This window comes from Chiroxiphia lanceolata, chromosome 3, assembly GCF_009829145.1.
Source record: "Chiroxiphia lanceolata isolate bChiLan1 chromosome 3, bChiLan1.pri, whole genome shotgun sequence".
In the NCBI taxonomy this organism is placed as follows: domain Eukaryota; kingdom Metazoa; phylum Chordata; class Aves; order Passeriformes; family Pipridae; genus Chiroxiphia; species Chiroxiphia lanceolata.
The window spans coordinates 65,922,992-65,949,143 of record NC_045639.1 but is presented as its reverse complement, the minus strand read 5'-3'; the positions used below and the strand labels follow the sequence as shown (position 1 = coordinate 65,949,143).

General features: G+C 38.2%; 1 protein-coding gene across 7 annotated transcripts in view; it reads right to left on the bottom strand.

The window, feature by feature from the left end:
• Positions 1-18,264, bottom strand: part of FAM184A (family with sequence similarity 184 member A) — a 76,962-nt gene extending 58,698 nt beyond the window's left edge. For 3 of the 7 annotated variants that reach the window (XM_032684479.1, XM_032684480.1, XM_032684484.1), the window contains exon 1: positions 17,766-18,262. In XM_032684479.1, the coding sequence (XP_032540370.1) occupies positions 17,766-17,933 (168 nt within the window). In that variant the 5' untranslated portion in view covers positions 17,934-18,262. Of the gene's footprint in view, positions 1-17,765 lie in introns of all 7 variants that reach the window. The other 4 variants (XM_032684482.1, XM_032684483.1, XM_032684485.1 and 1 more) reach the window with 3 other exon arrangements.
• Positions 18,265-26,152: the final 7,888 nt, after the last annotated feature.

Sequence of the window (26,152 nt, the reverse complement as noted above, 5' to 3'; positions counted from 1 at the left end):
ACATACCTGCTTAACTGATAAGGAGAGCTCTACTACACAAATGTTACTAAAATACAACAGTCATTTACAAAGCTTCTCAGAACACTTCAACACTATGACTTCAAAATTATTTGATTCATCCCAAATCATCAGCATTGTTTCAGAACCATATTACAGAAAAAATACAGATGCCGTATTTCCATCTGCTTTAATTACCCGCACACCATAGTAAGCTGCTCCTTTCCTTTTTCGGTTTCTGTATTTAGTATCATCATCAAATTACATCTTAATAGTCAGCCACAGTAAATGAAGCTGGAATTTTTTTCCAGACCTTATCTCATTCAGAAATTTCCCTCACTCCCTGCATGTTTTTAAAAGGAAAAAATATTTTCTAATTCACCCCTGCATACTTTATTCCTTCTCTTAACAAAAAGCTATTCATATCACTCCTCGAAAGAGCATACACAAAATAAAAAAAGCCTTTTGGTGCAAAATATACGAGCGATGGCACTGAAGTGAATTTTCTTCACTAGGATCAAATGGCTTAAAGGATGACATTCACTGAGATTGAAATGATGAGAGCCTAAAAGGATGAAGAGAAATTGAAATTTTCTACAAAGCATATATCAACAACAAATCCGTCACACTTAGAGATTTTCAATTTAGAGTAAAAAACCAATCATATAAAAGGAGTAAGATTAGGCAGTTGATTCCATTTATTGTCTAAAAGCAAAGCTTAAGTTTTTTTACTTTCTAAAATCAATTCTTATTTTGAAAAGGCCACTATAAAGAATGTCTAACAGTCATAAACAATTATATTGACATAAATTATATTTTGTCTCCTTTTTTTTGCTAGGCTTGGCAAAATTATTCTTCATACAATCACATCTGTACTTTTACCTCCTTTATTTTCATCAGAAAGAAATATTTCAGTCATGCAGTTATTTGTACTACACAGAAAAATGTCATAAGACTCAAAAAAATCCAAAATCTAAATAATCACCATCCCATTTCCTACAAAACCTATTTACTTGTTTCATCATTCAAGCTCATTTACATTATAATTCAAGACTAAAAACTTACTCTTAAATCTTAATCTATTCCACCACCAAATCTAACCTCCTACTAACTTTTACCATTTGAAGTATCATGTTTTCAAACATTTAGTTTTCACTAGATATTTACGATTAAAAACTGTCCGGTCACTGACTGATTTTGGATTTCTCCACACATGGCTTAGCCCAAAACACATAGCTTTTAAATAACTAAGGATATGCAAGGCAAGTTGTCTTGCTTTTTAGGAAAAAATAATTTTTGTGGAAGTACTCACTAATATTGGGAACTGACATTAACTATTTAGAATGAAAAGGATTTGTTTTTTCTTTTATTTGGCAAGGGGAGGAAGAGGGGAAAACAGAGGTGGTAAAGACAGAACAACAACTGTGGAAATGTGAAGGAAAATGAAATATCTCCATTTCTAAATCTGCTCTAGAGGATATCCAAAGCAATATTTCTGAGTGCCATCACCTGAAAATGTCACAAGTACTTTTGCAAAATTGTAAATGAAGCTGACACTAAAGAAAGATGATCTCTGTTTCCTCTTAGTTTGCTTGTAAACCTGAAAGCAAGGCATAGTCAGCATTATTATCACTCATACACGCTATTCAATCTTACTGACAAGTCCTCAAGTGTTGAGCTGATGAAAACATTAGCAAAAGGTTTCTTGTATTCAGTTTTCTAAAAGAAACAGCAGTACTGTATGACAGAGAAAAGGCCTTCCCAGTTTCCTCTTCCCCATCAAAACAGAGTTCATTTTTGCACTCTCTCTGCCTGCAGGTCTTTTCCTCTCAATGCCTGATCTATTTTGAGTTTTATTTCTGCAAGAGCTTCTGCAGATTCTATGCAATTCCAGTATCTAGAGGTTCCTCACAGCAGAAGAGACCACACAGACAAGAATATACCACTCGGCTCTATGGAGCAAAGAAGAAATCTTCATCAGTGTTTTCAATAGCAAACAAGTCCATTTCTTGCTCATAATTGTCTCTCTACTTTCCAGGCCTGTTTAAGTGAAGGAAAGGCACAGAGCCTTCCAAAAAAGTATGCACCTATGCAGGAAAGTGTATGCTTTTCACCTATTAGTGAAAAGCATACACTGTAAGACTTTCAACTTGATATTTTTATCTACAGCATTTTTTCACTTTCTAGAAGGCATTAACTACAAATCATTTCTGGAAGCTTTAATGCTAAATGACCATTTTCCAGAATGAATAAAGGAAATTCCAGCCAGAATTTTGTCTGTTCATGGAATTTTTAATAATTGCAGAAGAATTTGAGCCACTTCCCCAGAAATATTATACTACCTTGAAGTAATTTATCTTCCCTTCCTCTGGAAAAAAAACTATCCAGATTTTATCTAAAAAAAAATAAAATTCACGTTCAAACTAAGGATTGATCACCAATTACAGTCTTTTTTTTTTTTTAATGTAGGTTATAGAAGCAAAACCATAAATTAAGTACAGGGTGGCACAGTTCACTTTTGCTCAAATCACACCAGTTGAGACTCCAAGTTTACTGTCAAAGCCAAGCCCAAGATGAATCTAGGACAAGTTTGCAGTGGCCTACTGGGATACTTTCCAGGTATCTATCATGCAATGAAAAAAATTTGTTATTTCTCAGCTACATCTCAGTATTTACACAATACTAGCTATTAGTTTTGACATTTGACACCCACAGCTTAAAGGTTTGACACACTATTATAGAAACCATGTATGCAGAATCACAGAAAGACTGAGGCTGGAAGTTCATTTTGGAACTCATACAGTCCAACTTCCCTGTGCAAAGCATAGCTACAACAGACAGTACTGGGTCTTGCTCAAGTAGGTTTTGAATATCTCCAAGGAAGGAGACTCCTCAACTTCTCTGGGCAACTTGTGACAAAATTCGACCATCCTCACAGCAAAACAAGTGTTTTCTTATGTTTTAGTTTGTGCCTATTGCCTTATGTTTTCATGAGACATCACTAAGAATATGCCTGCTCAGTCTTCTTTACTCCCTACCATCTGGTATACACATACACTCACAAGATCTCCCCGCGAGCCTTCTCTTCTCCAGGCTAAACAGTCCCAGCTCTCTGCCTCTCCTACTACGACAGATGGTCCAGTCTCTTCATCATCCTAGTGGCCTTTTGCTGGATTTATTCCAGTATGTCCACATCTCTCTCTTACTGGGGAGCCCTAGAACTGGACCCACCACTCCGGGTGTGTTTCACCAGTGCCGAATCATCTCCCTCGAACTGCTGGTGACGCCCTTTGTAACGCAGTCTGGTAAACCACTGACCTCCTCTGCCAAAGGCACATTGCTGGACCATGTTCAACTCATGGTCTGTCAGGACCCCGGGGGCCTTTACTGCTAAGCTGCTTTCCAGCCAGTCGATTCTGTGCTGCCCCAGATGCAGGCCTCCACATGAGGTTCCTGTCTGTGCACTCCTCCAGCCTGTCCAGCTTTGAACAGCAGCACACCCATCTGTTTTATCAACCACATGCCCCAGTTTTGTATTGGCTACAAACGTGCTAAGTGTGCATTCTGTCTCATCATCCAAGTGACCAGCCCCCAGTTGACCACAGTATATTAAGTCCAGAGTTCCAGTGAGGTTTCAGTCTACCTTAAGGTCTACTTGTCCAGCACTCACAGGCACACAAAGAGCAGAGAAGATGTAACCAATTTTAAATTTCCTTAAAAACAGTCCCACAAAAAAAAAAAAGAATAAATATATTCTTTCTCCTAGTATGCAGCAGTTCCTTTCACCACAAGTTTTCTAAACCATGTGATAAAAATTAAAGAAAAATATAAGAAAAAAAAAAAGATTGTGCATATTTAGGTGGGAAAACTGTAATATCTCCATTAGAGACCTACAAGGAAACTGATGTCCTGGTAAAAGCATACAATTATATTGCTTTGTCCTAAGGTATCTCTTTTTTCCATTCACCCCAATAAATACAGTAAGTAGAATCATGAACACTCAGTTACCAGTTCAACATCTGTATTTTCTTGTTATGGTTATCCAGTCGAATCTAAACTTCATCAGTGATATAATCCTCTGGAGAGCTACACTAGTGAATGTGCTTAAAAAGTTGTCTCATGCAATTGCAATAAAGGCTTCTACAATTTCTTCTACAAGAAGCTTATTTTAAGAGTATTTATATTGTAAATGATTTGCCTCTTTTACAATACTTGCTTTATTTCACATGAAATGGGAGACACTATCTCCTCTTCCATCAATTCACCGTACACAGTTCTGTAGGTAAGACTGTTCAGAATTTTTCACTTCCAACAAAAATTCCCCACACCTGATGGGTCAGTCCAATAAGGAGTTTAATCAAGACCTCAAGTTTTGGCTGTGATGAACTATCTTAAGGAAAAAAATCTGTGATAGCTAACACAATAAAGATGATTAAACAAAAAATCAAGAAGTCTTCTTTCAGCATATATATTACTTTTAATTCAGCAAATGAGAAAATAGTGGCAATCTTAAATCAAGGAATACATATAAATCAAACACATGTAGATTTACAAGGGGAAAAAAAAAAAGATTAAAAAAACCAAATCACCGAGCACTTGTGTGCAAGTTCACCTTAAATAATCAGCTCAAGGCCTCTGGCGCTGAGGTGGGTACAGGTCTGTATCATGCACTTGTCAGTTTTTATATATTCAGTGTCTCAAACAAACATGCCTAGTTCCGACTACTAGTGCAAAACTCTCCATTTTTTACACAAAAAGGGAAATTAATAAAAAATAAGCTAAATTGGTGGCATATTGCAAAATACACAATTAGTTAAAAGAAAAATTTAAGAATGATCTATGTAACTCATATACAAAGAACACACTCATAGAATACTGAGAAATTATTCCAAGGCACATTTTAAGACTTTTCTGTGTACCATGCAACTTCCAATACATTAGTTGTAATTTGATATAATTATAAATGATGTCTTAACTTGGTAAGAAACAGCATGGAACAATTTCATTTTCAGATTAAAATATTTAACAGTCAACAGCAAATTTGCTAAAGTTTTCAGATACTTTTTCAAAGTAGCAATTTAGCTAGCAAATACAATTTATGCTTTGGTTTGTTGGTGTTTTTTTAACATCACTCTCACTTACACATTAAGGACAAGTATCTTCAGCAATTGATGCACTTGCAGGTTTGCCACAGACTTTTCATAAAGTTCTTAATATACCTCCTATATTTTGCATAATCTTCAATCACAAAACCAGATATAAAATACACTGGAACTCAATGCAGAGATTCCAACTAATTCATTGAAGTGCCACGAAAATTAAACATTAACGATTCCAGTGTATCATAATAAAGAAACAACATCACCTCCAACCCAAACATGAACATCTAAAAATATGCAAAAAGCAGTTTTACTGCTGGTTACTAAAGTAAACCCCTGCACTTACCAAGAATTAGATTTCCCTTGTACTCCATTACAAAAACTCCAAACCTTGAGGTCTGACAGAAGCTAAAGAAAGCCGATCATCTCAGTTTCTTAGGCCACATTAAAAAAAAGAAAACTGAAGTTTTCAGTGCTTTGGGATCATATGCAAGGATTAGCCCTCTAATGAACAGGAATAACATAGGTATTCACTCTTCATTCAACTGGTAACAACTACTTCCTCCTGTTACACTTATTCATGATATACCTGCAACAACAAATCAATACCCTTGTGCTGGGAGAGGTGTGGCAGTACCAACACCCAATCAAAAGCCCTTTTCAGTTTTGGCATGTTAACCTCTAACAATAAGGTTATGTCAGAAACAAGCATTATAAATCTGTAGCACAGTTAGCTTTGGGCGATTTCCCAAGACATTAAATCTTGAGAAGCATAATGAAGAAAAAAATAAAAAGAAAAAAGATTCAGTGACAGATGTACAAATTCCCAATCTGCTTTCCTGAGAGAAAGAATCACATTTACCCTCTAATCACCTAGCTAGAATATAGTTGACATATCTGCTATATGATTAGACCTTAAATTGCTGCAAAGAAAACAGGATAGACCAAAGGCTACTCTCAAGTTGTGTTTTAGTCTCAAAGCTGCATTTCCTTTCACATTTATTTCTTGAATATTTGCATATTTGATTTTAGCCTTTCAGGTATACAGATCCCTAAGGATCTTCACTCTTTACTTTCTATATATTCCATATACAAACAAATGAATTTTCTCTCACCAGAGTGATATTAAGTTCAGGATTTCCTAAACCAAGAAGCAGTAATACCTAAGTGGTGAAAAAAGGTGAAAAAGGTAGTCATCTTACAGACCCGTATCATTGTTTTTGATTAATCATCAAAATAAGTGTTTTTTAAGTAGTATGTTGTTTCAAGACGCAATTTCCTCTTGTTTTGAGGGCTTGCAAATCTTAGATACTGTGGGCAGCATTCAGAAATAGAATACATACCTTGAATGAATTTCATGACAAGACAATTGTATTTCCAAGTTTTTAAGGTCCTTAAAAGCTAAAAATGCAGCTATTTCAGAACAGAATAAACCCAAATACAAATCCTGTAGGAATAAATCAAGGGATTTTTTCTGTATGTTTCCTAAGTCAGCTTTAGAAAAATCAAACATGAACCCCCCTTTCAGAATCCCAACAATGTGAATGAAGTACTGGTGCCTATTCAGATATACTCAAACACTTCTTAATTTGCTAGCTGACAGAACTCTCTGAAAAATGTCAGTGCTTGTGCTTGTTTTTATTTTCACTTCTTTGTCCTTTTTTTTTTTTTTTTTTTTGGCCTGGTTTTTGTGAAGACACTACAAAATGGCATGGCACACACTTTCAGAAATAATTCACTGCACTTACCTTCACCGTGTTCAGCGTAATCAATGTTATAGCTCGCCACACTGACTACATAAAAGGATTGGGAAATTGTAGTTATATAAGTCGGGCCTCTAACGAGATCTTGCCACTAGGGAAATGTACTGGTTTGCATAAACCAAGTAAAACTCGGCTGCTGTTGACACCAGTGAAGCTAAAACGTCGAGGCAGCCCGGCACTCGGCACCCCGGAGAGCGGCAGCTGCCGCCCGGCCGGCCACGGAGCAACACGGGGCAAGAGAACAATTCAACAGTGCCAACACAGCCGATGGGCAAAGTGTCAGACAAGGCTCCTCTTCACAGGGGCAGAGCCTCACAAGTCTTCCACAAAGCACACATACAGCCTCAGCCTTCACTAACATATATATGTCAATCAGTTCTTGTAGATAAACTTAAGACTACTCTCAATTCTTTGACAAAGCTACTGGGTTTTTATGCTTCCCAGACCAGAGAACTTTATTTCTTTCTGTAGCCTTAAACAAATTATTCCTTTTTCTATAAGAATCCCTTTTCTACACATAAGAACAGACAAGGCTCAAGATTAATAGCAAATCCAGAGTCAAATGTACCCCATGAGTCAGGACTTCATTAAGACTTTCTTTACAAAAATTTCATATAGGCACACACAGAAGCTACAGTTTATGATCATCATGCAACTCTTTTCGATATCCTATAGTGAACAGGCATTTTACTTCTGTCTCCAACTTCACCAAATTAACAGTGTTTTAAAAGCAGGAAATCTAGTTTCCCTCAGGACCAGCAAGCATAAGTCCATAAAAAACCAAACAAAACCACACACAGAAAAAGAAAAGACAAACAAAACAACAACAGAAAAACCCCAACCCAAAACATTTTAAAATTTCCATTAGAGGAAAATCATCTATTACACAAACAGCTTTGTCAAAAAAAACCCAAAACAAAACAGAAACCCAACAATCTGGGATTTGAAATCTAGTTTATCCTACAGTATCAACTCATAGCTATGAAAAAGAATGCAAATGAACAGAAGCTAAACTTGCTTCAGGCTCTTCACTTGTACAGAAGGTGCAGGGAGATACTTACTAATGCAGTGCCTGTCCAAACATAATAAGAATTGCAACTGTTTGCATTCAGTATTTCGAGGTAAGACAGAATATACCTAATACACCAAATTGCCATGTATACCTTTTTGATCCACAATATGGACCATTCACAAGATGTGAAGCAGAGCATGGAAATAATGAAAGGCAAGACAAGAATCATGGGAGGAGAACGAATGGCCACAGAACACACCCAGGTCAGTTCAAAGAACATGTAAACTGATCTTTGTGTCAAAGCCCAGGCTCAGCATAAAGCAAATGGACATATGCTTTTAAAACAAAAGAAACGAAAAAAAAAAAAAAGAGGGGAAAAAGAAAGGTCTGACTGAATTTTATGGCATAGCAAGTTAATGGAACTGTAAATCAACACTATAATGTTAGATACAATATGAAAAGCTAGTGAACAACAACCATAATAACAGATTAGAAGTTTCAAATAAATTTCTACCATTCCGTGGCACAACAGAAAAAGTATTTTTTTTTAATAAATAAACTATGTAGGCAATACAGGTTAATGTTGAGAAGAAACACATATACAGATTTTTCAAGCTGTTGCGCTTTGTTTAGCCTATAAACATATAATTGATTACTTATTACTACCAGCTACAATAAACTACATTTGAAGAATGAAATCTACACTTATAATTATACAAAGCAGTTAAATAAAAAAATTAAAGTCCTTTCTTAACCTTTATTACAGAAATAATTTACCTTTATTTTCATTTGTCAAATTTTGACAGGACAAAGACAGTCACAGAAGATTACTGTAATACATTTGAGTACGACCTATCCAAAGACATCAGCATACCTATTGCAAAATACGAGATCTAAGAAGGCAGTGTCAGACACCTTTTACTAAAAGTTATAGCTTTCAGTCATGTTTTGAGCAAAAACACTGTTCCATTAAAAATCTTTGGATTACAGCGCACCTGCTTATAAAGACATTACAATTCAGGTTTCTAGAAGTTAAATTTTAGGAAACTGGACGGCAAGATTACTTTAATCTCATAAAAATGAAAATCGAAAGTAAGTATTTCTTATATTCACCTCATACTACTTTTTGTACTTGAAAGGTCGTCTTTCATTTAATGGCAGCATCTTGAACAAGAAGGACTTCATGAACTTTTTAACAGTAGCTATTTTTAAAAGCTGTCATTTTGAGACTAGCCAAGTGACAACCGCAGCAAAAGGCTGTTCTTCCTCCTACCCTTCTACATTCAGTTAGAAGAGCCTGACTGAGGAAACAGAACCAGGTAATATGCATTAAGTAGGACAAGATGGTGAATAGCTTTAGACTGGTTTTGTTTCTTCTGGTTATTTTTGGAATGCAATGCCTTTGGTTACTGGTATGACATCAGTCATTAGAAAAATACAGAGAAGCCTGGCTTACTACTGCCAGACTTGAATCAGCCAAGAGACATATACATCTGATTTCATAATGTTATGTTGAGATTTGCTGGGTTTGTTTAACAGTAAGCCTGCAAACAGTAAGAAAAAGTTAGTGACTATTTAAGGTAATGCCCTCCTCCTCAACACAGTTCAAAGGAGAATGAAGCTTTCAATGGAGAATTGGAAGGGTGGGAAACAGCAATGTCATTGACAAAATTGCTGGTTTTATTAAAGCCAAAGCCCGAGTTCAGAGAATGAGATATTGAAATAATTTCAGTGCTTAGAAGCTACTTAAGGCTAGAAGTTGCTATACCAATACAATGACTTATGACAAGTAACACTTTTGCACATGTATTAGATGCAGTAAGCCTCTAATTGTACTTCTAGACATGAAAAAACAAAGTATGTGTGACCAATAGGTTGCATGACAATAATAAATATTCAAACATAAAAACAGTGCTATTGCTAAATACAGTTTTACTGCGTTTGAAGAAAGTACAACAACACTATGTCTAAGATTAAATTGTAATCTGACTTCTAAAGAAGTGGCAAGTCTCACCCATTTGAAACAACTTCTTTGCGCATTCATGGTATTCCAGATACCAACCCCCAAAAAACTCCCAAAACCACATACACACACAAAAAAACCCCAAAAAACCAAACCAAACAAAAAAACCAACCAAACAAAAAAAACAAACAAAAACCAACCCAGGCTGTCTTCCGCTGATACATTTTTATAAGACTTGTCAAAATCTCCTTGCAGAATTGAGTACTTCAATGTCCTGTTCATATGCTAATTTATTACTGCACAGAGAAATTAATCTATAAATACCTTGTACAGTTCCAGGGAGTTCATTTTTCAAATACATGAAAGACTCTCCACTTTACAACTTTTGTATCTGGAGGAAAGTATTTCAGTATTACATTCTTAATTCTCAACTGGCATATTATTGATTTTATCTAAATCAAGAAAATTGCAAAAGACTTCTTTCATCATGCAGTACTTAGCTTAAAACTGTAATAACAACAAAACCCCATATCAAAATAAATTCAAAATATTTCTTAATTTTTTTCACAAGCTTTATATCATCCTATGTAAAAAGCAGCTGAAGGTTAACAGATTTTAAATTTCATGGATGTTGCAATATCAGGTTTCATTTATGACCTGCATGTTCTTTCTTCTTTAGTTTTTAAATTTTGACATGTTGATAACATTGAACATCATACTAAAATCTCTATCTTTCAGGTTTTTCTTTAAATATCCTTAGTGTGCTGATGCATAGGATTTAACAGCTGAAGTAAGTACCAGAGCAATAACATCTAACAGTTTTCCAGCTCCTTGTAACTCTATATTATTTGATTGTAGGAATGAATAAGAATTAGCAAGAGGATACATACAGAATTATAGAGTGATTTAGGTTGGAAAAGATCCTTAAGATCATCAGCTCTACCTGTAAACTAACACTTCCAAATCCACCACTAAACGATGTTCCTAGGTGTCAGGTCATATTATTCATCCTCTCCCCCAGTTTAATTGCTGCTTCATTTAGAGTATTCTCCTGGATGTTTGTAAAATGTGGAGAAAAAACACCGAAACCAAAATGATCTCAGAGAAGCTGATATATGCACAAGCATTTAAAGAGGCATTTTAGACTAGTAGCTTATGTGAATGTGTGATCAGACAGTTTTTCAACACCATCACACTTTCAATTACACACACATACAGAAAGTATCTTTAGAACATAAAGCTGTCAGTAGTCTCAAAAGAACTACAAGTTACTAGACAACCATTAAACCTATGTGGGTGGAGAGTAAAGGAATTTTACTTGAGTATATATTTTTTAATATTAAAAATATTTCATTCTTGTCCTACTTCTTTCTTCTTGATGTCTTGTGATAAAAGACTGTGAAGTCATTGACCTAATTCACACATATCACAACACTGAGCTCTAAAATATACCCATACCAGGTCCATGTAGAAAGTATGTCTCACCTCTTAAGTTTGCAATGATAATGAATGGAAGAACCATTTGAGACAGATATATGGTCCTGAGGTCTCCTAAGTATCACAATAATTAAGTTATTTCAATTAGTCCTGATTGGAAAATCACAGAACTAAATAAGAGTTCCCAGACATCATATCAGGATTGTCAACCTTTTTCTTTTTTTTCCCCCTTTTCTTTTTTAAAGATGCCTAATCTCTTCTTTAGAAACAAAGAGCATACTAACTAGAACACCAAATACCGTAATTCTTGTCCTACAATACATGGAAGGAAGGCACAGGTGCTTTAAAGCAATTCCCAGTACATCAGCCAGCAAGTATTTGGATAAAGACAATAACTGATGGTTTTATTGAAGGCCTGCAGAAGATATTGAGAGCCTTGAAGCTCTACTTCTTCTGAACTCTACCAGATGGTATTAAAGACATGACATTTTTACCCAGTTCCATCTTTGTCCTTATACCATTATGGGTACAGAAAACTTCTCTTCTATGAATATCCCCTGCTAAGACCATAATTACTGCAGAACAAGGACACAGAACACCAAGTGGAAAGAGTCTGACAGGGAAGATGGGGAGACTACACTAGCATGATTTAAAAAAGAAAAATTTTACGACACTTGCTTCAGAAATATCGTCTATGTCTAACTTTCTCAGTTCCTACCTTCAGTCTCTCCTGTCTTAGAAGACTTACTTCAGCTATCTTTGGAATAATTAACACAAAACAAAATTGAATATCTCCAGAGAAATGTAAATGAATTGAATATCTAATATTACATTTTCATATCTTTTAGTTCTTGAAAACCATTTCTTAATGTAATAACATAACATTTATTCCCACACTACCAGTCAGAAGCATATGAAAAATACTGACATTAAAATATGTACTTAAATCACACCCGCCTCAAAATTTCAGTTCTTTTCATGCAATCCTAGAACTGTTAGCAAATACTGGCCTACTGCCAATGTTAACACACACTGGAGAGATGACATAAGGCTGCTTAAAAAGCTAAATCCAAAGTTTTTACAAAACTGTTAATGGCATCAACCATCACATGATGACAGCTAACATCAAAACAGTTCTACAGAGGTTTTTAAATTCACATTTCTTCCCTGTTTTTAAGGGTTCTTTTTTTAGTTTTCTTATAATCCTATGCACAATGAACCCTCTGCAAGAGGTTTAGTTGTTTTGTTCCCTGAGGCAGAATACTTACAAATAAAAACTGACAAAGTTTCACTGGAAACATTTTGTTAAGAATCATTAATATAAGTTAAACCTTATAGCTTATAAGGAACCTTATAAGGTTCCATAGAACTGCATTCTGCAATAGCTGAGAGAAACCTTTAACCATCCCAGAAAAAGAGCACATACAATAAGAAACAAACATCTGAATTAAAGATCATCAAAATTGCTCTTCATTCTTTGAAATAAATTTACATCCCCTAGCAACTCACTGGTTTAATGTCTATTGTCTAAGTACTTATCTCTAACACAAGATAACAGAATGAAAATCAAAGGAGAAAATTTTTTTTTTAAAAAAAAGCATTTTCCCAAATTTAGACAAGAAGTTGTTGGAAGAGTTGAGAACAGAATCTCATCTCAAGAGTTTCAGATTCTAGATTCTTGTTTACTCAAGTATGATGTGCCTCGGATAACTTTGTAGCCTTAGTATTTGAACTGAGTTTTTTGAAACCTTTCCACAACTGAACTATCCAGCTCTAAGAATGTACCAAGGAAAACATTAGAAATTTGTACAGCTTTTCTTTTTACTAAATAGACAGAAATTATAACTGCAGGATGCAGATCATCTGCATAGCACTTACAGACCCTTCTTCCAGAATCATACAATGGTTTGAGTTGGAAAGGACCTTAAAGATCACCTTGTTCCAATCGCCTCTGCCATGGGCAGGGACACCTTTCACTAAATCAGATTGTTCAAAACCCCATCCAGCCTGGACTTCAACACTTCCAGCGATGAGGCATCCACAACTTCTCAGGGCAACCAGTTCAAGTGCCTCACCGCCCTCAAGGGAAAGAATTTCTTCCTAGTACCTAATCTAAATCTATCCTTTTTCTGTTTAAAGCCATTCCCCTTTAGTCTTATCACTACATGCACTTGTAAAAAGTCCCTCTTCAGCTCACTTCCAGGCCCCTTTAGTTACTGGAAGGCTGCTGTAGAGTTTCCCTAGAGCCTTCTCTCCTCCAGGCTGAACATCCCCAACTCTCTCAGCCTGTCTTCATAGGAGGGGAGCTCCAGCTCTCTCCAGTCCTTGGGGCCCTTCTCTGGACTTGCTCTAGCAGGTCTAGGTCTTTCCTATGCCAGGGACCTCAGAGCTGGATGCAGTACTCCAGGTGGGATCTCAGGAGAGCAAAGTAGAGGGGGAGAATCAATCACCTCCCTCAACCTGTTGGTCACAGTTCTAATGCAGCCCAGGATACTGGGCTGGTTTTCTGGGCTGCAAGAGTACATCGCTGGGTCATATTGAGTTTCTTATCAATCAACGCTCCCAAGTGCTTCCTTCTCTTCAGAGCTACTCCAGTTAATGCCAAATGTCTGCAACTAATACCATACAACAACCAATACTGAAGATTCTCATTTTATAATCCCAGCACGGATCATGCAGTTATTCCGTAAAAGTAAAAGATTTATGTTGATGTCACAAAGCTTGGACAACCGACTTTGCAGGCACATTTAGGATATGGATTTCTTTATCACAAATGTTCAAGCTAAAAATTACATCACAAAAAGAATAAAAAACAAACCCAACCCCACAACAAAAAAACCCCAACAAACCAAAAAACCAAGCCACTTGAATTCTTCTGGCAATACTAAAAACTAGTGCCATTCTCTCCTATTGATGCAAGCGTAGCAGCAACTTGCTTTTTGTTTCTATTCCAGTTGTCTTATGCATATATATTTAATTAGTTTGCATATTTTCATCTGCAGCAGGCATAATTCAACACTGCATTGGCACTCCTGCATGCAGTAGTACAAAAGCATATATGCAATCTCATAATCGCAGTTTATTTCTTGTTGGCTTTAATCTTCATGTCAGATGCTCCTTTATCCCAAACTGCTACACAGATCTTTCAAAATGCCTGAAAATAAGGAGCTTATACTGAAGAGGAAGACCTAAAATTGCTTCAGTTACAATTTACTGCAGTCTTTGAACATGACACGAAGTATCATCTTATTTTTTAAAGCTGCATTTCTAACTACTTGTTTTAACTTCCCCTGTGAATTAAGCACATTAAAGTTAAATCAAGTAAGTCTTTCTCTCACGCCCAAAAGTAAAAATATAGTAAAGCTCTTCAGAAGTGTTATGCTTAGTGAAATTGATTCCTACCTTATTTTGCCTCACTCTGAATTAGTGATTAAATTCAGTTATTAAACAAATTCCACCTTTTACTTTGTGTTCCTGTATTGCTTTGACTAAAACATCAGATTCCCTCTAAGTGATGCAAGAAAGTAAGAGAGGAATCCTAATTTTGGAATTTTACATTTAATTCATGAGTGACCTGCATCTTCTGTAGGGAAAGCATTTTCTTCTGCTCCTAATCACAGTTTATAATACAAACTGTACAAGGATAGGCAAAAATAAACTATTGAGTCACATTTCTTTCGTCAGAAGACAGAAGCTGTCTGGATAACTTAACTGTGGATATTCCTTTGACAATGCGTATTTGGATTTCCTTCAACTATACTATATTAGTGGGTTTGCTTTGACCTGGTAAAGTGCCTGACTCAAGCTCTAAATCCACAGAAAGAGTTAATATATCTTCAACGCACTCTTAGAGGAAAGTTGGAAGTCAAAAATAAATAAATGGAGAAAACAGTTGAAAGGTGTGTGAGAAGTATCTTACATATGACATTAAACGACTTGAGAAGCACAATTAAGAAGTGGCTTTCCTAAAACTAAGTTCCTAAACTACCAAAGAGGAATTTTATACACACAAGGTAGTAAGCACTTGACAAAGTTAGAATAGCAGAATTTGGTCAAAAGACCTTAATAGAAATATCCTAAAATCTTTTTTGCAACAACTTACTTCAAGAAATCTTCTGCAAAGTGAAGTTAATTCTTCTCTGACAGTTAACTCTCACCTTGAGACATTAAGTAGTGGGTGTATATTTTTTCCCTGTACCTTGAGTCCTTTATTAAGATTCATTTCTGCAGCCAGCTATCAAATCAGGCTTCAGATTCTAGAGTAGATTAGAAAGTATAGATTATACTTTACCCAGAAGTTTCTATACTTCTTTTAAGCTTCTCTTTCTGAAAGGTCATGTAACAAACAGAAATGTAGCACCTGAGCACTCTAACTACAAAACTGTCAAAAGGTGCACCTCTACCTTAATGAAATTAATTTTATACAGCACTTCTAATCTTTAAAGTCTTAATTTTATTGTTGCAATAGGTGCAAGAGAAGTATCTCTATATACTGGTTTACATTTAAAAATACTATTATTCACTCCAGGCCTTCACTCAACGTAAAGATCACCTGATTTTCCAAATTTTCTCCCTAAAACTTGAAAACAGAACACAAACGCACAAATTAAAATATTGCCAGAATCTGCAAGTCACTGGGAAACACATACAAGATTCCAGTCCAGCAAAAGACTAATTCACTTGTAAACTCCTTTTACAAGCATATAGTTCACATTTTAAATACACAATCAGAAGACAACTCATTTGAACTACTCTGAAGTCTTGGTCAGGACAGACATGCACACAATATAGAGAATTTTAGATGAACTCAGTATGGGTCATAAAAAAAATCAGAAGAAAAAACAGTATTTACTTTCACTCTTTTTAAATTTTCCGATACAGATGTTCAAAATATTTCATCATCATGCATTTAAATCCATATTTAACTCACATCCACCTCAAGATATCTGATGCATAACTGAGAGTGCACAGGGCACATGCCCAGTGATGTGGAACTCATGGGTATGCACAAATGACTCCACAACAGAGGGGGAATGCTATTCCTGAAATAAACTATAAACTGCTGGGTAGTTTCCTAGAGAAAGTAAGGGAATATATCAAAGACACACACACAGAATCAAATTAGTCTTTGAAAGTATTACTTTGCATACGCACTAGGCCTTCAGGTAAGCCTAATACATGTTTATGGTCTCCAGGTGCTTTCTGCACCTTTCAGGGAGCACAAGTCTGTAGTAACACCTTTAATGTTTTAATTTGTGATTTGTATGCACAGGGAGCAAAACCCAGGAGATTGCTCAGCTTATTTTAATTCAACTTTTCTCCTTATGAAATTAGAATTCCACTGATATTAACATAGAAAGGAGCTGCACTCTGAATTCTAAGACAAAATACCCCTCAGTCATCAGTTTTCCAACACATGAAGGTACACAGCATGCCATGATAAATACTATTTTTAACTGGTCGATAGTGCATCAACTGTACATAAATATGAACTGTCTCTGCTGTGAGACTGCCAGCAGTCTTCATTCTTAGTTCCAACGAAATGTCACCTTCATCCATTTTAGCATACATTTGAAGAATACTAGCAGTTCCCACAGTGCTTTTAAATTACCTTTAAATGTTTTAGCTATGTAATTCTCGACAGAAATGACTTCTGCTTTCTCTTTAACAAAGATAATCTGCCTCTCATTCCCTAAACAAGGCTATTCGCCTACAGCTTGAGCATCACACAAGAAAGATTACAGCACCAAAGCATTCTTTTAAGTTGAGTAAATCACAGCTGCAATTACATCTGAAACACGGGGCCTACCAGCCTTACCCTCAAAAACACCTCGTAGCTTGACTCCAGCCTCTATGAAAGATACAATGTATTTTCTAGGCTAGGGATGACACAATGAAATCTGTTCAATCAGCAATGCTAGACCAGAGATTTTCTCACTCTTCGCCCTCCCCATCTAAGGCACTTAAGCTATTACCAGACACCTAAAATAACAGCACTACAGCAAACGGAAGGCAAGCAACACTTGAATTTCACAATTTAAAGAGATCTGGAGAAGGGCTTAAAAAAGAGCTAGAAGAGAAGCTGTAATTTTCACAGAATAAATATCAAATACCAGCCCAGCAGCCAGGGACCCGCTCCTACACACCGGGATAGGTGGCCGCGCTAGGTGGGGTTCGGACACAACTATCGGGGGCCGGTACTGCGGCAGCTCCCGTGAGCCGTCCGCCTCCAACCCCGGACTCCCGGTCCGCGGGACCGCGGGGCACGTCAAGCTCTGGCCCCCGGGGAACGAGGATGCTCCGCGGGGCAACTCGGCCGCTCCAGGCGCAGCCTCCGAGGCACACACCCGGCTGCATCCCTCCTGGATTTGCCACCAATCCCAACAACGAGCCCCTCTCCAGGCCCATCCCTGCCCACGCGATAGCAAGGCGCAAAGACACCGCGGAGCGCGAAGACAACCGAGGTGGCAAAGAATTCGGCGCGTCTCCCTCACCTTCGTCAGCTGGGCGATCTTCTTGCTCATTTTGAAGTGCAGGTCCGGGCTGTGCTCGGCGCCCAGCCCCGCCTGTGCCGAGCCCGAGCCGAGTTTCCCCGCGCCGGGTGCGGAGCCGCCGCCGTAGCCGTGCTGCGGCTGCTGCCAGCCCATCCCCGGGGTCGCCATCTTCACCGCACGGCCCCCGCCGCCGCTCGGGCTCCTCCAACGCCGCCGGCCCTGCCTCGCACCCGAGGGCCGCGATCCGCTGCCCGAGGCGGCTCCTCCCGCCCCGGGCGCTTCCTACGGCCGCCGCTCCCGCCAGCCACGCCGGGCTGCGGCGCCAAAGCTCTGGGGGCCGCTGCGAGAAGCGGCGCCAGCCTCTCCTCTCCTCGTCCTGCTCCCCGTCCGCTCCGCCGGCAGCGGGCGGAGGGAGGCCGGTCGGTGCGGTGGGGCGCGGAGCAAGAGCAGCAGTCCCCTGTTGCCGGGGCCGCCGCCGGGCTGCTTACGCCGCGCAGCCCCGCGTCACTCTCCGGCCCCGCCCGCGGAGCGGCCGCGGCTCTGGCTCTGGCTCTGGCTCTGGCTGTGGCCGTGACCGTGCGCGCCCCCCAGCGAGCGCGGCCCCGGCACCGCGCCGAGCGCCCCCGGCCCGTCCCCGCGGCCGCGGGAGCCGGGAGCCTGCCGCCACTCCTGCGGGCGGGGACGGGGGCGGAGAAGGTCCCTGCCGCCGCGGGGGCTTGGGCAAGATGGGGGCGGGGATCAGGTTTTAGGCAGCGCTGCCCTTCTTGTGGTAGGGTTTGGGGTAGGTATGCCGGTCGCCCAAGCCTTTTTCTCGCGGGAAGCCCCCCGCGTGCGGCGAGGGGTGGCCAGGGTGGGCCTCCCCAACACTGGGTGGGCACCGGGGGCGCTATGGTGCGGTGTGTGTGAGTGAATGGAGCGGGTGAGGTGTTGCTGGTCCTCGGGGATGTACTGGTGTGTACTGGTGTGTGCTGTCCCCTCACAGCAGTAGGTGGTACGGGAAAGGACCGAGTTAAAGTTGTAGTATCTGAAGTAAGCACGGGACTGCACGATTACCTCAGGTTTTGAGGGAAATTGGGGGTCGGCCTCTTCTCTGAGGCAACCAGCGACAGGAGAGGATATAGTCTTAAGCTGCACCAAGGGAGGTTTAGGTTGGATATTAGAAAGAATTTCTTCACAGAAAGGGTGATTAGACATTGGAATGGACTCCCCAAGGAGATGGTGGAGTCGCTGTCCTTGGAGGTGTTTAAGGAAAGATGGGATGAGGCATTTAGTGCCATGGTATAGTTGACATGGTGGTGTTAGGACAAGACTCAGACTCAATGATCTCAAAGGTCTTTACCAACCTAATTGATTCTGTGAAGAAACAACTCAGTGCTCACAGATGCTGGGGTGACCTGGCTGGTGAGTGGGGAGGCATCCACCTGAGCCAGCCAGTCCCTCCCATAGCCACAGACACTGCCTCTATAGCCAGTGGCCCACTGGCTGATGAGCATGGAACAAAGGTTCCCACCAGAGGGGATTCACAGCTAGATTTAGCATGTCCTTTGGCCTGGGTTTGCCTGCTCTCTTCTTCAGTTCCCATCCTGTGTGACTCCTGAGATCCGCCACCCTCTTTAACAATTTAACATCTCCTTGCTACGCTCTGGCCGTGTGAGAATATATATATTAATGGGATTGGACACGTCTGATTCCCTGATTAACAGCCTCTGCACTCATCTTTTACAGAGTCCTCGGTACTCTCTGTTGAGTAGTTTATCTTTTTACTGCTTTTTTTTCTGCTCTAAAAATCTCTTCTTTGCCTGCATTCTTTGTAGGCAGACAGAAATATTAAAGAGGCAAACCACAAAAATACACAGCTAAGTCTGAGCAACAGACTTCTCAGCAACAGTATGGAGAAAAGTATCACTTAAAATTTGCAAATATTAGAAGTAGGTGGAATAGTAAATTATAAGAAGAAATCTGTATTACAGAGCAGTGTGCCTTGCTTGCTGATAGAGATTCATGCTTATATTGTATGGTAAATAGCCAACTAAACATGAACTGCCAGTGCAAACCTGAGGTCATGGGGTAAATTAGGTTCTTTGATGCGTAGACTGGTCACTGTCCAGAAGGTACAGTTGGTACTTTTGTACAGATTGATTGTGAGAGTACATGGGAAGTACTTTCATAGAGTTCTGGGATCTGCAGTTTCCATGCGTCAACACACTGGAAAGGTATTTTAAAAAGGGCCAGAAAAACTAAGGAGATTCTGGGAAAAGTCTCATATAATCAAGAAAATAATTAACCCAAATTATTTTGAGTAACAAGGAGTCTTTGATTTAATCAAAGTGATTAAAGAAGTAACTCAATCCCAGTTTTTCAGTAGCTGTGTTGGGCTAAGCTCAGAATTTGCATTGTCCAGGAAATTCTGACAATGATTTTTTTTTTCCTTCTGAAGTGGCCCATTCTGGCAACAGAGAACAAAGGACAGATGGTGCCTACCCAGCCATTGATTCATGCAGATGAAATACAAGGGGAAGAAAGAATATTAGGAGCATCTGTTTCAAATCTGTGTCCATGGATGACATCCATGAATAACACATTCAGTTTTATCAAATTAAAAAATAATTCAGTCACAGAGGAGACTGTGATTTTTCATGTTTAGGAAGGTCAAACTACTAATCAAAGCAGTAGACTGATTGTGAAGGCTTTGTCACAGATAATACTTGTGTCTGGCTGATTGTGCAACCTTAAGCGAGCTTCTTAATTCTTGTGCAAAAGAGCATTTTCTTTAGTGTGCTTAATAATGCCCCTGATATTAAAAAATGGCTGGCTTAATTTACTATTAGTCCTAGAAATCTCAAAAGTTACAGAATATTTTCATTTTAGTTTACACATTTTAAATATTCTGGATAGACTTATTTTTCAAGTGAATTGGAGTGGTTTGGGTTTATCAACATTTCTTCTGAGACAAAAAGCCTTACTTTATTTTTTCAGTTTCTTGCACATCTAAGGAACAACATTTGCTGTGGTTCATATTGGCCCCAAATCATTGTTTTTAAGCATTTTGAAGTGACTTATATATGCTAGGCTTATATATGTTTGACAAAACAGTCAAATACCTTCAATTTTGTCTTCCTCTTGTACTGAGATGCTAAATAGTAAGTTTTGTCTAGGTGCTTTTAAATTTTAAAAAAAGTGATTAAATATTCTTTGTCAATATTTCATGTGCCCCTTAGTAGTAGTTTGCATATTCCGATTTTTTTCAAGCTTCTCTTTACACATTTTAAGCCTTTAGAGCTCAGATGGTGACTGCTAAGCTCTTTTCCATTCGGGTCTGCATATGTGGGATAGAGCCTGTTTTCTTAAGGTTACTGCTGAAAAGGGGCTTAATGCGGCAGCACAGCCAGGATCCTAGTGCTTTTTCCTTGGGTGGGATTTCATGTCTCATCAGTGCAGTAGGATCTGTAGGTCTAAAGGTGTCCCGGGGCTTGGGCTGAGGCCATCCCGAGGCAAATGAGGAGGCAGCACTCATGGATTGCTGAAGGGTGCAAAAAGCGATGGAACAAGGCAGGGCTCTCGATGTGTATCATTGCTCTGAAAGCTGCACAGTGAAACCGTTGGTGTCTCTGTCACCACGGGGTTATGTAAGTGAGATACAATTTGTGTCTATCGAGTGTGTCCATGTGACTATAGGCTCCATGTGGGAGTGCTCTTGGTGTATGTATACAGACCATTTTTTAATGCATTTGAAAATATGCTTTAAGATACCATTTTTTTAGCACCATGTGGGCAAGACTTTGTAGTTTTGCTTTTTCTGATGTAAAATCGCCTGTGAGAAAATCTACCTGTACCTTTTTTTGTAATCTACTGCCTATCCATTTATTTGCATATTTGCTGTTCAAATGGTCTGCTGTGTGTGTAACATTTTCTAAAATTATGAAATTCTGTCACTGAGAATTGTGAAACCAGGAAAGAATTTCATTTACATTCAATCCGCTGGAAATATTATGGATTATAGATTTCCATGTGCACAAACCCTCCTTTATTTACCTCATCACAGCTCTGACTAAGATAAACGTGTGCAATCACTGTATGCCTTCTTCTCAAGCCACAGGCACAAAACTCCCTTTCTGATTCTTTATAGACAGAAAGTGTTACAAGGGCTAAGCTTGCTTTGTGATAATGTGTTTTGACAACTCTGAAGATGTCAGGAAGTCGGCAGCTTTTTCTGAAAGGATGGTTAACGAGAAATTTGACCTACTGGTCTTTGCAGGTTTGTGCTGTTTAATTTGTAAGCCTGCAGCTGCAACTCTGACCAGAATTTAATATTTTTTTTTGTGAATGTGTATGAAGAAAGCAACTAAATACTTAAAAATACTTAAATTTAGTAACTAAATACTTAAAATACGGCGGTTCTTTAAAAAGGTCTTTATTTCTACCAGAATGCTAACTAATAATTTATTATATACATACCTTAAGTTTATATACAAATTTAATTATTTTCATAAAGTAAGAATTCACCTTTTAAAAGAATAGTATAAAATATTCAAAATAACAGCAGCACAGCTTAAACATATCTGTCATTCCTGGTTTAATTTTCTGGTCCAAACAAACCTGGTGGAATATAATAACTGAATAAGCCCATGATGTCCTACTTTAACATAAAGACCTCATTGCTAAGGCTGAGGTTAATCTAGGATGCTGAGGTTTCTGTGTAAGAAATCATAAAAAAACATTTTGTTTTGAAAGTGTGCAAGTAACAAGGGCTTCTTTTGTTAGCTGTAGATAATGATATAGAGCTGTAGATAATAATATGTGATATATGTTTTCACATCAATAAAGGGGTACCCAAAATTGCCTTACTATGGTTGCGTATATAATCATGAAGGATATGCAGGGGGGAGGTGAACAAGCAAACAAAAACTAAATATCATAATAATCTCATGACCTTTTTATTTGCGGGTTAGCAAGACTGTGATTTATATAAAGGAAACAATCAGATCAGCATTTCAGGATACTTATCTGAGTAGTACAATCAATTACCTTTTTGCCTCTGTATGCAAGTAAGCTTTTAGGCAATATGAGACAGTGGTACAGGGTGACAAATACAGAATTATGATTCTGCCTGGTAGATTTTTAGTCCTTACATCTTTTGAGTTTTGTAATTTTATGGCTATACACTGACTTGGCCCTCAAAGCTTGAAAGATTCAACCCCTGCAAGTCTTGAATTAATATGTGTGGAAAGCTGGTGTAAACTGAGTATTTCAAAAAATGAAGCAGAGAATGGTGAGCACACATCTGATACAGATAAAGCTGCTGTTTTTATTACATCTGTTTGCCCATCTAGGAAACTGTTAGTGTCTGGAAAATAATTTAGGTCACCAGTTCCTAAAAGGAATAATACAACCTCATGCATGTGTCCAAACTGGACAACTGTCAAGATATGATGGAGGAGAGAGTGTTTGGCCTGCAACTTGTGAAGTAGTGTATTTGAGTGATTGGGGTTTTTTGCTGATTCTTTGGAAAATAATTTTCCAGATTCTGTAAAGATGTGCACTGGTGCACAGAAAAATTCCCATGAGCAGCTACCTCCAGATAATTCTCTCCTTCTTTAAACCCATTTATATCTTTTCTTGCATAACATTTAACAATGTTAATTCCTCCCATGGAAGCATGCAGTTGGGGGCATATGGCTTTTTATTACAAAAATTAACAGTATCAACATCAATTGGTTTTAACAAGTAAAGATTTTCATAATATTTTAGTTTCAAGTCCAAAACAGTAGTTAAGGATTTAAAAGTCCACTGTAAAGGAAAAAGACCAGTAAGAAAAGTGCAAGGCTCTATCTTTCTTCTGATATAGCTCTCTTTTTTAATTCTTCTGATGTCTTAGAAGTTAACTTTGTTTTTAAAGCTTGATCCACTTTTTTTTTCAGCAGAGAAGTTATATTTTAAAGAAAATAAACAAAAATTACAGAGAAAACACAGATCTGTTTTACAAAGTTAAAAAAAAAGCAGCAGGAGAAACAGAAACAAAGAAAAACTAACGCCTTTGGAAAAATATCTCACTGCTTACACATGACTGTCCTTTAGAGATAGGAGTCACATAAAGGAAGTGTTGGCTGTTTCACTCAATGCTGTTCTGGAAATTGCTGAGATACAGCTGGGTAAAAGATGCTTCAAGAGTCTAAGCAGTATAAAATATTTTTTCTCTTGTTTAGAAAGGATCTGGTACCTTTCTGTTCTCTTTAGCTGCACAGATGGAGAAAAGTGGATGAATCCTAGTGTTTCTATTAGTTCTCATAACTTTTTCTTTGTCAAGTACTATTTCAATCTAGTCCTTTGTTGATTTATCAGGGCAAGAAGGCATTTGCCAACATGAGGAAAGTACCCAGACGTTTAAAAACCCAACTAAAACAGAGAACCAAACCTATCGGTGCTCATCACTGGACAGAAAATTAACAAGTCAACTGATCATTACAAAGCCAGAGCTCATGCTAAAAATTCATGTAAATGTTAATAGTAGCTGTACAGAATATTTTGTGCCAGTCATCTGCATCAAGATGTAGCATGTAACCCTATGGAACCTCTCAGGAACAGGCCTTTAGTAATTAGTCACTTCATTTTCAGCTTAGAGACAGTATTTTGGCTGGCAAAATATATCTTTTGAAGTAAGCTTTCTTACTCTAAATAATGTTTCATTTTGGCTTTTTTCAAGGTTTTTTTTTGCTTTTTTTTTTTTTAATAAATGGTACTCATTTGGTCTAAGTTGCCAATAAAGTCCTTAAATAGGATATAGTAGTCCTTATAGTCTTTCATGTCACCTGCAAAGATTTAACATGTAAGCTACTGCTTTAAGCTGCTTCTTAGGAGGTTTTCTCATTTTTGTTGTGCTCCATTTTTAAATTATGTATGTTTTTTCAGATACTAAAAATTAGACCTAAAACAGTGAAGCTGGCAGCTCAACTGAGAGCAAGTACTTGAGAGGAATGGTGAATGGACAGGAGGAAGGGAACAGAGAGGTCTTCTTGTCTAAGTTTGGGCCCTCTGGGGCAGGGTTGGCCTTTATGATGGGAAATAGGAGGCCAAAGAATTTGATTTGCAAACCAGGCCTGCTTAGCAGGACTCTCATGGTGAATTTAACAGACATTAAAAGAACTGCCATCCTTTCCTGCACAACCTGTGTAAATCAACCTTGTTGATTTCACTCCCTGAAATATGTCAAACCAAATCCTGATCTTAATGTTTCGAATCAGTCTTTTTGGATTAGTGCTACAAATAAATTTAGGGATGCAGAGAAACCTTCGTTTAATTTCTATGTTCAGACTCAAGATGTAGACACATTTCTGCACATGAAAATGCAATTTTATCAATATATGCTAAATTTAGCATAACTTTTATTATGTGGAATTGTCTACTGCAGAGGAAAAATCCAGTCTTGCATTCCACACTGGAATATAAATCTAATCATCTGCCTGGGACACTTTTATCCATGTATGTCAGAAAGTGGTTTTGGTTTTGCTCATGGACAAAATAGCAGATAGGACAAAAATTGATGTATTAAGTGAAGTTGAATTTGAAGGTCTTTATCATAGACTGTTGGTCTTTTACATTTTTATGCTCCTCTGACAATATCTCATTAAGGAGACTGTTCAGAGTAAAAAATGAATACATTTCAGGTAATTCAATTAATATGTTCCTATTAATCTTCGTTAAGATGAAAGCCTTCCTATTGAAAGGCACAGTGACCTTTGATGTACTATTGGAGTTTCTTCCAGGGATGCATTAAGTAATTTTGCTGACTTCTGTAATGTTCCTCTAAGGACTGAACTAAATGGAAGGGAGTGCTGTGACTGGGGCTGTGTTGTTTCTAATACAAGTGCTACGATCATCTCAGAAAGGAGACCAATGCAAGGAAATCTGCATGGCCTTTTAGTAGCAACTGGTAAAGATTACTTTGGAATATTAGTATGACTTGCTCAGCTCAATCCTGACATTGTTTTAATATGCTGGATTTGTTGTACAGCATGTAACGCATTTATTCTCTTTTTGGAGGAAAAGCAGATTTATAGGCTAAAATATAAAAATAATTCTGACCAATGCAAATATTATTCAGACTATTAATATATGATGAAAAATCCCAAACAAACATGATTAGAATAAGACTTACTATACTGACCTTCCTGAGAAAATCTGTCTGGCTGCTGATGTTTGTTTGATTTTGGCATTGTTATTGCCAGCTGGTATTTATCACATCTACTGTGCATCTCTGGGGAAAAAATCCTCAGTAGGAAAAAGCAGCTAGAGAGACTGTCCCCAGTTTAAGTGTCACTGCTCTCAGCAGCTTGATCTAACATCATATACCTGTTCATTGGTGGATGAAAGGCTGGACATGACCCGGCAAT